This window comes from Meleagris gallopavo, chromosome 14 (assembly GCF_000146605.3).
Source record: "Meleagris gallopavo isolate NT-WF06-2002-E0010 breed Aviagen turkey brand Nicholas breeding stock chromosome 14, Turkey_5.1, whole genome shotgun sequence".
Lineage (NCBI taxonomy): Eukaryota > Metazoa > Chordata > Aves > Galliformes > Phasianidae > Meleagris > Meleagris gallopavo.
Window position 1 is genome coordinate 3,865,484 of NC_015024.2, and position 16,023 is coordinate 3,881,506.

The window sequence follows — 16,023 nt, forward strand, 5'->3', positions numbered from 1 at the left end:
CCAAATAAATTAAGAGACAGTATTATGCATCTGTGATTGCCTAAGGACACTTATTTCAGATCGCCATTTGAGGAAATTCTGGCATAATATTCTAATTTGGATGCACTGAAAATAGGGGTCATTCATTAATGCAGAATGCCAGAAATGTGTTCCACAGTGTACATATGCATAACTTCTTCCAGTGAGGGCCCTTTCTGCCAGCTCAGAGCAGAGCTGAGTGAGAGGCCTCCTATACAAGTGTTTAAGACTTGGATTTCCAGATGTGCTTTAGGATCACACCTAGAACTGAATTCTTGATGGTGTTAGGAGTTTGTGTGCTTAAATACTAATTATAGGTCAGATGAGAATTGGTGTTAGAGCGCAGAATCAAGTACTCTATGCTGCTGGTTCACATTACACTGTTGGTTTTCTTGTTTAGTTTGCTGGTCTGGGAGTTGTTTTTTTTTGCTTGTATGGTTTGGTTCTTCTCTCTCCCAATCCCATCCACGTATACTCTTTCACCTGGGTTAGAATTCACGTGGCTTGAGAAATTTCAGATAAACAGAAAAAATACTAATTTTTGAGAGAAACTGCAATGGACTTCACTGATTGAGGAGTTGGTGGCTTACTGCTACTCCTGTCGTAAGGGAGGGAGTGAGGCAGCTCATTGCTGACTTAACCAACGTTATGGTTATAGCTGGAGTTCTTGGAGCAATCCAGTTAAGGAGGAAGTTTGAGCTACGTTTGATTTGCTGTTAATTGTGTTAATAACAGAGCTATTGTCCAGAAAAGGACTAAATTCTTGAACCAGAAGCATGCACGGGTTTTGTTTTTCTCGAGTTGAAAGGTGACTATTTCCTCTGAGAAAGTATTCATCAACATAGCTTGTGTTCTGGATATCTTAATGTAGTTTTTATACATGCTTAGAGTCATTAGTTTGCAAATGATGATTGAATTAGCAAATTAGATTCATAAACCCTTCTCAAGTGCTGCAAACCTTGCAATGGTATGGCTGTAAAAGCCTGAGGAAGGAGTGAGAAGAAAGCAATTTTCTAAAGGAAAAAATCATACTGAATTATTTGCTGCAAGCAAATAAGATTTTGTCTGATATAATTAAATGCATATAACTGATTTTTATTTTTCTAGACTGTCAGAAGGGATTAAAGTGGTATCAGTAGAAGTGTTCAAACCAGCAGGTGTGGATCTGAACAGATGTTTCTTGATGTGCTGTTGTTCAGGTCAGGCAGAAATAAATAAATCTGTCAATCTTGCATATTGGTGCAAGCTTCCAGCCTCATCCATTTTGAGAACAGAATAAGCAACGTGTGAATTACCTGATATTAAAACACTTTTCTTTTTGAACTTTTTCCTGATACCTTTAGGAAAGGTCAAGCTTAACTTAACCTGCAGGCAAAAATAAGCAAAATCGTATCTCCATGAATAATACTTCATTCGGGTGGCTTATTATTAAAAGAGCTGGTGAAAAGATAAGTGATAGCCCTCTCCTTTGCCACCATGAGCAGGGTGTTTGCCTTCTGACACTCTAGTTTGGACTTTATACTGACAAATCTTGTTAGGCTCCTCGATATCAAGAAAAATCATGTATTGTACTTACTGATACTAAATAAATTTCTACCTTTGCATGAACAGCTTTCCTTTTACAACATAAGTGGATGGTGGGTTGAAACTGGAAAACTTAACAGGTTCTCTTTGGCAAGGCTTGACTTACTGACAAGGTTTCTCAGTCACCTCCAATGTATTATAAATCAGCCCATTCACCTGGTCTTTGCAAAGAAGAAACTTATCCCTTAACTTATCCAGATGGCATATTTTTGTACAATTTGCTTCTTGTTGGTCTGAACTTCTGATCAGCTTAATTACCCCAGTTAAGTACTGCACCAGTGTGGCACTGATGGGTCTTTCAAGCCAAGCTGGCAAGCATTAGTTCTGCATTATTGACTTTGAGGGGAAAAATGTCCCAGATATGGACTATAGCTGACAGGTTGCAGTGTTAGTCTCTGGATGTGAATTGACCTGTTCTCTCCTTGAAAAGTGGGTATTCACCAGATGATGTCTTGTCTTTCTGTTTGACAATAGTGGCAAGCTTTAATTAATGATAGAAAGCAACAGTCAGCTTTCAGTTATGAATAATGTGGGTGTTGGTGCTTGGATATGTTTTGGTAGACTTACTGTAAATAAGTGTTTTGTGATGGTTTTTAAATCTTTTAAAAAATCCTTTCATAAGATAGGAAACAGCCTGTGCTTATACTGAAGTTAGTAAAGTGGGTATTTGGCTGTATATTTAAAAATGACTGTGTGAGAGCTAGCCATTCCCAATGGTCCCAAATTCTGCTGTGGAAAACAAGAAGAGATGCAGACAGGAGGTGTCCAAGTTTATTTCTGATGACCAAAGCAGTAGAACCTGGAAGTTTCTTATCATCTAGAAAGCAAGAGATGGGTTAAACCTAGGTTACAGTGATTGAGTTATAATGCACATTTCTCATTACTGGAAACCTCTTCCAATTAATTCTGTTCTAAAGACTGACTAGAATCATCAGTGTACTCAGAAAGAAGGAACGCCTGGGTGCGCTACCCTCTGCGTAAGATGCCACACCATACAGGTATGCCTGCCATAGACCAAGGGATCCCAACTTGTCTCAACCTAGAGTCTGCAGCTGAAGTGCCAACGAGGTGCTCAGGAAATGTGTATGAGTAGGGGCTGCTTCCACAGCTTCAAGCTTGGTACCTTCCCGTTACAGTACTGCAGAAGACTTGCTACCATGAATGTATGGAGGTAAGAAAAGGTTTGCATCTCTCAAAGATATTTAGCTGAGCCTGAGATGCTGTTCTACTGTCATTAAATGAACTAGGCCTTAGGGATGTAGCTGCAAGTTACACAAAATACATCTGTGTTTTGTTCAGAATGGTTCACTTTTTTTAGAGCAGGACCTGTCTCAGCTGTTCCAGTGTAGACATAAAATGACTGGGCTAGGAGTGAAAGTTTGCCCTGTTGGTATTATGATGCTATTTAGCCGTCAGTTAACAACAACAGGTTTTCATTTTCAAAATTGTTAAATACACCTTAAGCTTCTTTCTTTTTCTTTCTTTATAAGTGAAAAGAAAGCAAAATGTTCTATTTATCTCCTACATTGAGTGAGCTTCCTGATTGTCCTTATCACTTCAACCCAGGAAGTTTTATAGATTTGCTGGGCACCTCAGTATTACTGCTTCAAATTCATGATTTGGCAGGAGAGGAGGGTGGAGAAATTCTTGTTTTTAATTCAATAGCTTTAAGTTCAGAATGAAATCCCATTTAAAATTAAAGGTTTGGATTGAAGTTTGAGGATCAAAGAAAATAGAACAGAAAGAAAAAGTGGCTTTAGCTTGGAGCAGCATCTGAAAAAGCTAACCTCAGACTCAGGGCTTTCTTTTCTTTCTCTCTTCCCACTCCTTCCTTATCCTCCAAAAAGGATATTTCCTTTAGTTTTTCCTGAAAGAAGCTTAACCACATTAATATGTGCGTGCGCCTGCAGTCTTTTTTTTAATTATTTTTTTAATGGTTTGCAGTATAACTGCATCAAATCAAATGTATCAACTGTAAAGCCTTTTATTTAGGCTGAAAATAGGGCTATTTAAAATAAGCTATCATCTAAAATCTAGAGGCAGCACTCAAAATAGAATCATTTGGAATTAGCACTGTTGGCAGCTGCTATTGTCAGTCAATAGGCTTGGAAATTGGAAATACAGCATCTGCCATATCTGCTTCCTCTTCACCAGGCTTGGGGAAGTTCATTCTGATGTTGTGTGTGGCTGCTAAAATTGGCTAAGAGTTTTTCTGAGTGTTGTGGGGGAAAAAATATGAATTGCATTAAAGTGATGCAAATTACAGGAAGCTTGCTTTGCATAAAGATGGCATCTAGAAAGCTAAAAATGCAAACTGTTACCTCTGTTAGTCAGAATGTATTTCTACTCCCGAACCTGATGCATGGAACTTCGTGGATCCTGTCTTCTAGGTGGCTCTCAAAGTTTTAGACAACTTATCTCTCTGGATGTCATCCAAAGTGACTTGCCCACTGACACAGAGAAAATCTGATCTCAGCTGTGCCAAGATGTCATCCTGTGAAGAACTTGTCCATGACACTTTTAGGCAGTGTTTTCAGATTTAACACAATCCCAAATAACCCAAAATTTAGAAACTGGAGGTGGCTGAAGAAGAACAAACCAGAAGGGGAGGCATCCAGGACAAAAACATAATCTTTTCATTGCACAAAGTCTGACATTCTATTAAACAACAGCTTTTGTAATTTATGATTTATTTTCATAATTTTTTTGTCCTTTTGGCTTCAGAGTGAAACAAAAATGAAACTTTTTGTTATCTTTCAGGCTAATAAAGACTCCTAAACACTCAGATCTCACTTCCTACACCTTCCTCTACTCACTCAGATCTCTCAGCCTTTCTTCTCCTCTCCAGCCTTATCCCCTTTAGGGATACTCCAGGCCCCTCATTGTCTTTCCAGCCCTCTGCTGAACTCTCTCTAGTAGTTTCTTGTCTTTCTTGAACTGAGGAGCCCAGAACAGGACACAGTACTACAGATGTGGCCTTATCAGGGCAGAGTAGAGAGAATCACCTCCCCTTGACCTGCTGGCCCCACTCTTTTTAATACACTTAAGGATACCACTGGCCTTCTTGGCCACAGGGGCACGTTGCTGACTCATGGATCAACCTATTTTCTACTAGAACAACCAGGTCCTCTGCAGAGTCCTCTCTGGCTGCTCAGCCCATAACCTGTACTGATGCATGCAGTTATTTCTTCCCAGGTGAAGGACTCTGCACTTGCCTTTGTTGATCCTTATGAATTTCCTTTCTGCCAACTCTCCAACCTGTCCAGGTCTTGCTGAATGGCAGCACAGCCTTCTGTTATGTCAGCCACCTTCTTCCAACTTCATATCATCAGCAAACTTGATGAGTGTACATTCTATCTTTCATCCAGATCATTGATAGGAGATGTTAAAAAAGACTGGAACCAGTACTGGACACCACCAGTTCCCTCAGCACTTGTGGCTGCATCCCCTTTTGCTCGTAGATTTCTGTGCATTGAGTTTGCCTAGACGGGCCAGATCTTCCTCAAGCAAAGGGAAGCCTTCCTTTCCCCAAACTCTTTCTCTTGTCTCCAGGATCTGGGATTCCTGAGTGGCAGACTTAGAAGTAAAGACAGAAGCAAAGAAGGCATTCAGTATCTGCCTTCTTGGTGTCCTACGTTACCAGGGCACCCACCTCATTCAGCAGCCGATCCGCATTTTCCCTAGTCTTCCTTTTGCTATTGATGTGCTTAAAGGAGGCTTTCTTGTTGTCCTTGACTTCCCTCACCACATTTAACTCTAAAGGGACGCTAGCCTTCCTTGTTGTATCCCTGCAAGCCCTAACAGCATTCCTGTATTCCTCCCAAGTGACCAAATCCCTCTTCCGCATAGACTTTCTTCTTCCGTTGGAGTTTTTCAGTGAGCTCCTTGCTCATCCATGCAGGTCTCCTGCCACTTTTGCCTTATCTCTTTCTCTCAGAGGTGCACTGATCTTGAAAGAAGTGGTGCTTGAATGTCAACCAACTCTCCTGGGTCCCTTTACTTCCAACTCAGGAACTCAGGGGCACCTGCAAGTAGGTCCTTGAAGGGGTCAAAGTGAAGGTGTCTTTTTTTTTTTTTTCCAATTATAAGCATTAATAACAGCATCTTCATTATAACTGTCCATTTTAAGATAGTATCAACTCTAAATTTGGCCTGTTTGTACTGGGAACTACATGAAAAACTTTATAGGCTGTGTCTTTAGTGAAATTCGGGGTGTTTGGATCAAGGAATGTGAGATTCATCTTTGCAAACTTGGTCAGGACATGCAGTGTGCAAATAGCATTGCCCTTTAAGCAGCGGCCTTCTTGTATAGCAGTGCAGCAGTGTGAGTTTTGACACAAAACAGGAGATATTCACACTGTGGTGATCAACAGCTCCTGTATTAAATACGGTTAACTCCTGGCATGAATGATGCTCTTTCTGATGTATTCTGGCATGTAAAGCAATGTGTTTCTAGCAAGTCTTGCACAAAACAACAATGCATAAAAGAAAAAATATTACATACTGACAGATGGAATATCCTTGCCGACCTCAGACAAACCAAAATCTCAAGAGTCTTGTTCAGCTCACACAGAAGGAAAGCAGAATGTTTTGTATCGTGTTTTCACTAAAGGAAATATGTATATCTTTGGGGATGGAGCAGCTGCCAGTGAAATAGATGAGCTGCCACTTTTGGTGGGATTTGTAACCCTCAGCTATTGGCTGTGGCAGTGTGAATTAAACAATTCCCTCTTGTGCCTGGTGTTAGCCACTTCCCACTATTTGTCTGTGAACACTGCTTCAGAATTAAATGTAGTGGTGGTCTTTTTTGGCTCTTGTCATTTCTCTGAATTAAAGTCTTAATTTATTATCACAAATCATAAGGGAGATTTGGAAGTGGAACGTTAGTTACCAGCAAACGTGTCTATAGCAGATCAGGATATTCTCTGGTTTGGGATGAGAAATAACCTGTGATTTACCATGTTGGTAAAAACCAAGTGACAAACACTACCTCCAGAGAATTACACGGAGATTTGATTTTATTTTGCAAAGAGGCCACCTATGATTTTAAATTGAGTCTTTATGTGTCTTTATTTGCCTTTACAAGGTAGGGAGTAATCTCTCACCCACTCATTTGTGTGTGCTGGAAATAAGAGGAGGCTGTTAGAAAAGTATAGCTGTGCTGCTACTGAAGGCAAGGGGTGGGGAAGGGAACTGTATGGGAAGCCAGTCCTGTGGTGGGCAGCTCCTGTATCACGTATATATCCTGATTGACCTTTCCAGCTCAGAGCAGGGCAGCAAACCCACTGCTCTGCAGTACCTGGGGCTGGCTTGCTTCTGTGAGCCAGAGGAACCTGATATGTGCCATTTTTTTTCCTGAGTGTATGTGAGGGAATACTGAAAGCAGTCTTCCCAGCATAAACCAAGGTGCTGGCTGTCAGCCATCGTGTCTCTTTTGAACTGTTCCATGTTTCCCTAACAGCTGTGTTTTGTGCTGAAACTCTGAAAACTGTGGAATCAGAGGGAAGGCCTTGTGTTTGCACAATGCAAATGCTTCCCAATGCTATATACAGCTATGGAATGATAGTGATGTGAAGAATAATGAGCAAAACCATTTTTATATGTAAACTTATTACTCTGTTCTATAAAACATCAGGTAGATGGAAATACAGTCAGTATATGAGTCCAAATAAGGCTGTTCTCATTTAGGCAGCTTCTCTAGCGTGAATCTTAATGAATGTGTAACTGTGTTTAAGCTTGAAGTGGATGAATTGATTGTTATTTTAATACAGTAATAGAGATGATAGAGATTTAATAATAGAGATGGTGGTAAAGACATAACTGTAAAGGAAACAACAAAGAAAGCACCATTCTATAAGGTAGAAATCACACACAAAAAAATGTCTAAATGAGTATGTATCCCAAATTGTAAGGGCTAGCTGGTTCTGTTTGTAAATGCTAGAATTTTATTCAAAGACTGGCCTTTGGTAACTTAACACTGAGTAACAGGGGCAGTTATAACTACTGTCAACTGAGCAATAATATGCCTAAATAATATTTAACTACCCACAGCCTTTCTAAAAGCACTGTGAGACTGACTGGGGAATAATGTTAGTCAGCACAAGAGCCTCATAAAGAACTGTATAAATTCACAGTGAGTGGGAAAAGCTTATGACTCCCGAATCTCCCTTTGGGATCTGTTGTCTGTTTTAAAGGAAAACTGTACAGATTGCTACAAAATCACTGCAGGATTTATAAAAAATACTGCTATTCTTTAAACAGGCTGCAAGCTGTCTCCCAGGATTGCCAGAATACCTTTGCACTTACGATATTTGTGGCTTTTTTCGTTTCCTTAGCTCTAACGATAACAATAATAGAATTCATTGTCAAAAAATAACTTTTTTTTTTTAAATCCCTCATCTCTCTCTCATCAAAAAGAACTTTGCTATGCACTATACTTTTCATGATTCTGCAGTTGTTGTTGGCTTCTCACTTCAGAAAGAAATACGAAGCATTTCTGTGGAGGATTAAGGGATGTATATCTGCTTAAGGATCTCTCCATTATATGTTCTGATAACAATGCTGTATGATAGATAAGCTCTTTATGCAAATTTGATCTTAATATCTATTACACTAAGATTGAATTTCACACTGTGAGAGTTCTGTACTCTGAAGACGAAGCCTCGTCTCATTGCTGAACTGAAGCTGCACTTGGGGAGTAAATACTTGTGGTTTGGGCTCAAAATTACACAGATTGTCTCAGCAGGAATCTCAGGGCCATAGAAATGTGAGCAGTTCTGATGCTGTTTCTGAAGGACTGAGCTCTTTGTGCTTGGGAAGCTCAGAAAATTGAAAACTTGCTGGTTTTATTTCTTGGTGGTGGTGAGGCTGTCAAAGATATTCATGCAATGCCTGACCACTGGTTTGCATCTTTGGGTGACCTCGAGTGTCCAATGAGAGATGGGTAAGTGTGTAGAAGTGCTTGCACAACCAAAGTGCAGGTGGGACAGTATTTTTAGGAAACTATTTAATTACTTTTCTTCATATGCAGGCTTTGCTGAGTATCTTGGAAGAGTAAAAAAATATTTCTTTTAAGGATAGATAGAAATGGGAGCAAGTAGATGAGTCTTCACATCACATCTTAGATCCCAAAGGACTGTTTTTCAGTATGGGCAAAATCTTTGTCTGTAAATACATTTGTCAACAAATTGCAGGGCAAGGAATCTACTGCCCTTCCATCTTCCCTCTCCCTGTGTTAGATCCCACTGCAAGATGCAAGCTTGACCAACCTTTTGCATTTTAAAAGCATGCAAAATTACTTTACTTGAACGTAAAATTACTTTATTTGAACGTACTGCTTTAGTTACATTCCTAATGGTTTTTCAGAGCCATGGTTTGATCTTCAGAAGTTGTGTGGGTTTTTTTTTTGTCAGACCTACCTCAGGTTACTGGGATGACCATATTTTTTGTATTAAATCAGTGATTGGAAAGTACTTAGTGTAGTTGTGCTACTTCTTAAAAAACATCGCAACCTGAAGCCCATGGAGCACTTTTGGGTAACTGTTTTGAAACAGAAATGACTGGGAGTGGAAGACGAAGGCTGAAGTACAAGATATGTTTGTATGCTTCCTAAATACACAGTAAGTACTTCTATTTGACGTTTGTTTCATAACTGTCTCCAACCAAATTTTAAGACAGTTTTTCCAATGAAAACAGACTGTAGTGTAGCATATAGTATGGAGTGTACTCCATCTCAGCTGGACACATCAGCTTCCTTGGATTCATATTTAAGCATGCATAGCTTTCCAAAATGCCTCAGCAAAGGAAATACATACATATATATACACTGCATAAAGAGTGATGAAAAAAAGATTAAAGAGATGCATAAGATGTCATACAGCCAGATTTTCAGAGGATGTGTAAATTGCTCCAGAAGTAAAGTGTCAATGAATGTCAGAGGGTGCCATTTTTTCCACATGGAGGGATTCAGTTACACCCCTTTGCTTCATATACACTTCCATGTCAGGTTCTGTTCTGTCAGACTGCCCCTCTGCTGCCATCTGTCACAGCAAAAGCATGTAAGAGAATATTGGCAGGAACGTTCAACCTCTACTGCCATACCACCAACATCCACCTCTGATGTGGGCCAACATATTAAAATAGGAGACGTTACTTTCAGAGCAGCCCTCGTAGATTTCTGCAAGAGCTGCTGTTGTCAGTGGCTAAAACAAAGTCTCTCGCTGCACAATTTAATAGATGCTTTCATCTGTAGCACGCTTACACCTGTGTATTTGCTTTATTCTGGTTTTGGTTTGGGGTTTGTGAGTTTGTTTTTGTTTTGTTTTTAATCAGAGGGATTATGTTAAATTTGAATGGTAGACCTGTGGGGGGAAAGGGAAGCTTTTAACTTGAAAATAGCAAGCTGCTATGGACCAGTGACCGATCTAATTTAGAAATTGTACACAACTCTGTGCTTTGCGCCAAATTTAGAAATCATAGAATCACAAGGTTGGAAAGGACCTACCAGATAATCTAGTCTAACCGTCCTCTTATCACCATTACTACACTAAGCTACTAAACCATATCTCGTAGCACATCATCCAGATGCCAACTTTTAGTTGTTGGTATGTTATCTTCAGAGCACCTAATGTGCTTCACTGATTAAACATGAGGACTCCGATGAAATTGTGATGTTTAGTTTACCCAAGCTAAGCAAGAGAAAAGCATTACAGAAGGGCCCATTACATTTACCTAAAATCTACCAGTATTTTTTCAGATAGGGCCTTGCTGCCACCAAGCTTTTTCTCGAATAAGTATTTGTACAAAGCCTAAGCTCTGTACAATTACTTTAGATAAAATCAAAATGAAAACAGACACTTATATTTAGTGCGTATTTTCGTGATGAAAATCAAATTGCTTTCTGTTTTTCCCACCTACATTTGTCTTGCTTCTGATCATTATTGCTGTCATTGCTATTTCATACAGCAGAAAAGCAAGTTTAGCTTCAGTTCCTATTTGTTCAGTGTGGTTTGCCAGAGCTCTCTGGAGCACTCAGCTGGGAAATCAAATGCTCGTGCTGTTGCAACTGAGGACTGGTTTTGTCACAGTGGTGCTAAATTCCACATAACCATCTTAAGAAATGAAATAGGAGAGCAATCACAACAAAATACTTCTAGGAATTGTGATAACTCTTCATGACCAGCAGGGACTACAAGCAAATTCGGGAGAGGTGAGCCTAAAGGAAAAGAAAATATTCCATTTTGTTTCCTTATTTGTTTGTTCTTATTTACATGTTTACATGTAATTTAACAATTGCCCATAAAGGAAAATTCTCTTCCCAATAAGAAAACTAATGGTGGCTTGTTGAGTCTGTGAGCATTGCACAAAGTACTGAACCAAAATGAACACGTTGTGAAAGTTTCAGTTCAAGGGACCGGGTTCTTAAGAGACATCTAAAGTACCAGAGGGAGAACTTAGTAGGAGCATTATTCAATGCATATGGGTTTTTGCTATGTATATGTGTAACAGCATGTGTGCTATCACTTGGTGTGCAATATCTATGTGCTTCCAAGCAGGGTCCTTCCTGTAAAAGAATAATAAAACAGAATTTTCTTTGTGAAATGGAAGACCATTTCATGAGCAGTCTTTTAGTACTTTCTGTATTTCAGTCCCATTTCATACACTCCAGGACTGCTGACATGAACTGTTTTGCTATGAAGCTTAGTATTGGTGTTCTCTTGACTTGATTGCCCAACACAAATAGAAATGTACGTGAAAATAACTGTTGGCAGCAATGGGCTCAACTGGAGTCCCATTAAGGTCAGAGCAATAATACCTTCAAAGTTTTATGAAAGTGATGTGGCACTTTATATAACGGTGTTTCTTCAGAATTTATTGTATGGAGCTGCTGTAGTCTTGCCTTGTGTGGAGCCCTCAGAGCCGCTGCGCTCCGGGGAAGGAGGAGCACAATGGATTGGAGGGGAGGGGGTGCTCCACTTTGAATGAGGCAGAGGTTACAGGTTCTGTAGGAATGGCAGCTTCCTGCTGCATGGCTTTTGCACTGTTCCATTTTTGCCTTTTGATACCACTTGTGAAAGATGATAGGAATATTGCTGTAGACTTTGATTTTATGCAACCAGTTCTAAACTTCTCAAATCCAATTTTATGCAGGCCAGAAGAGAGAAAAATGCTTTTATTAAAGAAGTGGCACTCTCTTTGTTCTGGTTTCCCTGGCTGTGCTTATTACCTTGGCTGTTATGTGTGCTTGGCTCTCTTGACTCATTCTTCTCTAATGTGGTGGTGATGCGGGACAACCACATGGTATCTAAATCCCTATTTTAGAGGGCTTTCTCCTCTTGGCTGAGCAACCCTAGTAACTGAAGTCAAGGAAGCTCTATTGTGCATTGAGGAATGTGGTGGGAAGCTACCATGCCCTTCCTAGTACACTCAGTGTTGGCAGAAAGGTGCTGCGGGAGCAAAGGCTGACTTATTTAAGGGATCTCTCCAGCTTCTTCCCACAAACCGAAACACTGAATTGCAAGTGTCCTACCTGATCTGCTGGCTGACAGCTGCAATTTGTCTTTCCTTTCGCCCAAACCAAGCCACAGGGCTTGTTTAAGTATGTTTCTGTCCCACTCCACTTTCAACTCATTTTAAATTTCAATCCCAATGATGTGAGAGAATGCTTAATCAATCCGAGGTTGTGTACCAAGTATCTTTGTCGCTATACCACCCGCTCTTGTTCTGGATTGTTGTATGCAAGTCATAGTTTGTGAAGAACTACTGTATATAAAAGTAGGTGGTGAGGGGAAATTGGAGGCCACGGGCTACTTCTGTTGTTGTAATTTATTATTTCTTAGGCTTGGGGAAGGTTATTTTCCATAATATGGGAAGACAAGCCTATGGAATGAAAGCATTTTCCCACTGCCTGATACCCAGAGCTCCATGGAGTCTGCAAGGGCTGGAACAGCAAGGGCAGGCTCTGTGCCCAGCTCTCGCCTTCAGAACCTGTTTGTAGATGGGAGGGCTGAATCCATGCTCCTGCTGGTACGGTGGTTCAGTTCTGAGATCCAGCACTGAGTCCTTCCCTGGAGGGCCAGTGTAAGGATGAGTTTCCTCTAACATTTTCTTCCTTATTATCAACCATAGATATGGTTTATATATATGTCTGTATGTGTGTATATACACACACTGTTTTTTGTTGAGTTTTCTTTTGTGGTTTTGTTTTTTTTTTGGTTGGTTTTTTTTTTCCACTCATCAACATACGGCTTTCTCCAATATCTGGAATCTCCAGCTGATGCTCAGTCCAAATTAAGTGCCAAATAAATAAATAAAGATCTAGTATGAGACTTACATAAGTCTATGATTTTATATAAGTACTAGAACACCCTAATGACTTTTCACAGCCTCCTTTGGCAAGAAAGAAACACTTTCAGTTCTGCATTTTCATCAGTAGGTGGTGCTGGCTAGCCGCACATTTGTTAGTGCTCTGGAAGCTGCACCTTAATCTTAGGAACAAACGTGGGTGAGAAGGTCAAAACTGCTACGTGATCTCAATCCAGCCTCAGAACGGAAAATCAGTATTGTCCATAGAATAGTGATCTGTATTGCCTCATGCAAAGGTTGTTGGGCTTCTCAACGGCTACCGGAGTTGCTCAAACTTCTCATGATCAGAAGTTTTTTCTTTTCTGATTGGAGTGTAGCAAAAATCAAATGTAAAGCCAGTAAGCATGGACTTAAGCTTTGCATTGAAGGCTGCAGTTCAGGATTAGGTGAATTACACATGGGAGAATCATACTCTATGGTACTTTCTGAGGGGATGTAAGAGTAACTGCAATTACTGCTCTGAATGCTTCATCAGTCTGCTACATGCTGCAGCTGAGATTTAGACTTGGTTAGCAAGGATGGGTTTCAGCTCAGCCAGCTGGAAACACTTGCTGTGCAGATGTACGTCAGCTGTGTGCCCTGGCTCTGTAATCAGCGTGGAGAACTCGTGCTTAGGTCAGATGGACCTTGCTGACATGAGGGCCTTCTCTGGGCACAAGGGAAGCCTGCAGCAACTAACTCGAGTAAAGAGTCTCTGTGCTGGCAGTTCTGACATTTGCTTGGATTAATTCTGTCCTATTTTTGAGAACCTCAAGAAGTTAAGCTCTGATCGGTCATAGCGCTTTTTTATGTAGGCATGATGTCATTCTCTTTAAGAGCATGGATCAATCCAAGGGAATTGGGGGATGGGATATGGGTTGGCATCTCATGTTCTCCCCCTCCTCTCCCCCCCAAGATGGCAATTCTGAAATAGGGGCCTTTTCTACTTCATCACCTCAGATATGGGTACCTTTTATCTGTGATAGAGATGCAGTGCCAGCCATGTCTCCCAAGAAGGAAGTTTTCCCAAGCCCTAAAATAGAAGTAAATGCTTTCATTAATTGGTGGAGAAAGCTGGAGATTAAAGGTTGGAGGACCCTGCTCCCAGTAGAAAGCATCAAGGTGAGCACTGTACAGGATGGGGACAAATTGCCATGAAATACTTTGAGAACTCTGTGTTCTCAAATCATATATGGATTTTGGGAGTCTCACCTCTGCTTTTAGGAGTTCTAATGGTTTTTCCTTAAGAGATACATATTTCCTGACTAGTAGATGTTAAGAATAACCTACATTGTAGACAGAAATAGCATTTGGTATACAAAATTAGATAAGCTTGCAGAAAAATATGGAAAACACAGGAAAGGGAAAGGAAAGACTGCCTATACACAGAAAAGCCCACAGGAATGGGAAGATGTTTATACACAGAAGGACTTGTGAGGACAGGAAAGTACTTATAGTGATTTTCCGCCTTTGCAGTCAATCTTAAAGTAGAACAGAGAGGAAGTTTATAAGCACGATCCTCACCCCAGCAAATTTAACAGGTGATTCTTCCTCAGCTTCCAGCTGAAGTCCTTTTTAATTGCCAGGTATGTCCTTGTATTTGTGGAGGATTAAGAAGCATTTTAATAAGCGATCTGAAACATTTGCTTCCTTTATTTTCCTTTATTTAAACTTTGAAAATTGTATAGTAGCACTAATGACAGATGAAAGAATTACTAAGCTAATTGAAGCATGCTTATTGCAGACTTGTACTGAAGCATGTACAAATTAAACTTAGTAGAACATTGTATTATGTTAACGACTAATTATAACTACATAGGAAACCCAACATCATTATCCAATATTAAGTTCTGTTGCTTAATCTGATTTATTTTAAATCCATTTGGGAGGGTCTCAGATTAAAGTGTTCAGAGAAACGTGCACAGTTTATAACTTTCACGTCACTGTTATTGGTAGATATTTAATGTCAACCATAACCATAGTAGCACCTTTCTATGCATAAAGAAACTTTACGCTCATGGGAATTATCCTCTAGCTTTTTAATGCAGAGTGATTAAATGGAATAGTTTCAGTGTAAAAATTCTGGGCTGTTAAAGAGAAAACTCATCACTGACTCATCTTCTCCAGAAGCAGGGATATGTGCTTGACCCCACGGAGTTGAAGAACGTTTGTAAAAATCAATTAAATTACTCTATTCCTGTCCTCAAAGAATCAGGGTTAAGCGTAGTAGTCTTCATTTATGAGTGCACAAACAGCCTCTTTTCCAGCTTTTGTTATGTCTGCTTCTCAACTGTGTGTTTTGAGCATAGCGTGCAGTAAATATCTGCCGTGTGCAATGCAGTGGGTATATTCGGATAAGTTATCTGTAGACTCAGGGTCTGTAGTTCCTGCAGACTGTAGGGAAATGAAAAATAAGTAACCATGGCTTGGCGTTTGTTTGGAGGACAGCGTTAGCTCTGGTCTCTTCCCGCTGACTCAGTGGGAAGCAGACTGAGCCGAGGGCAGAGCGCAGCTGTTGGTAGGACCCCCGGCAGCCGGGCCCTGCTGAATGCCCCTCTTGTGCCTTGCAGAGCACCCCGGAGCAACACAGCGCCCGCCGCCCAGGGCTGACACGCGGCCGGGCCCCGGCGAGCCGCAAAGCTGCTGTCCACGTGGACCGGAGCTGAAATCCCTCGTCCGGCGGCCACCAGAGCCTCCCCCGCCAAGCCCCGAGACATGGCAACAAACGGAACGAAGGTGGCCGACGGGCAGATCTCCACGGAAGTTGATGCTTCGATCACCAATGACAAGCCTAAAACTTTGGTAGTAAAAGTGCAGAAGAAGAAGACGGACCTTCCGGATCGAGATACCTGGAAAGGAAAATTTGACTTTCTTATGTCCTGTGTAGGTTATGCCATTGGTTTAGGGAATGTGTGGCGGTTTCCATACCTCTGTGGCAAGAATGGTGGAGGTATGCTTGCTCTTTATTTCTTACAACTTTTGGTATATCTGCATGTTAGTATTCACCATAAAAATTATTAGAAATCTGTTTCAATATAGGTTTTTTTTTCCATCTGCAGTATCTGTGGTTTTAGGGTT

At 40.6% G+C, this 16,023-nt stretch overlaps 1 protein-coding gene and 1 long non-coding RNA gene across 2 annotated transcripts in view; one reads left to right on the top strand and one right to left on the bottom strand.

The window, feature by feature from the left end:
• Nucleotides 1-14,581: 14,581 nt before the first annotated feature.
• Nucleotides 14,582-16,023, bottom strand: part of LOC109369903 — a 96,689-nt gene continuing 95,247 nt past the window's right edge. Inside the window, exon 3 of the long non-coding RNA XR_002119550.2 lies at nucleotides 14,582-15,794. This is a non-coding gene — a long non-coding RNA (uncharacterized LOC109369903). The remainder of the gene's footprint in view (nucleotides 15,795-16,023) is intronic.
• SLC6A1 (solute carrier family 6 member 1) overlaps nucleotides 15,661-16,023 on the top strand; it is a 17,273-nt gene continuing 16,910 nt past the window's right edge. Inside the window, exon 1 of the mRNA XM_019620014.2 lies at nucleotides 15,661-15,895. Within this exon, the coding sequence (XP_019475559.1) occupies nucleotides 15,661-15,895 (235 nt within the window). The remainder of the gene's footprint in view (nucleotides 15,896-16,023) is intronic.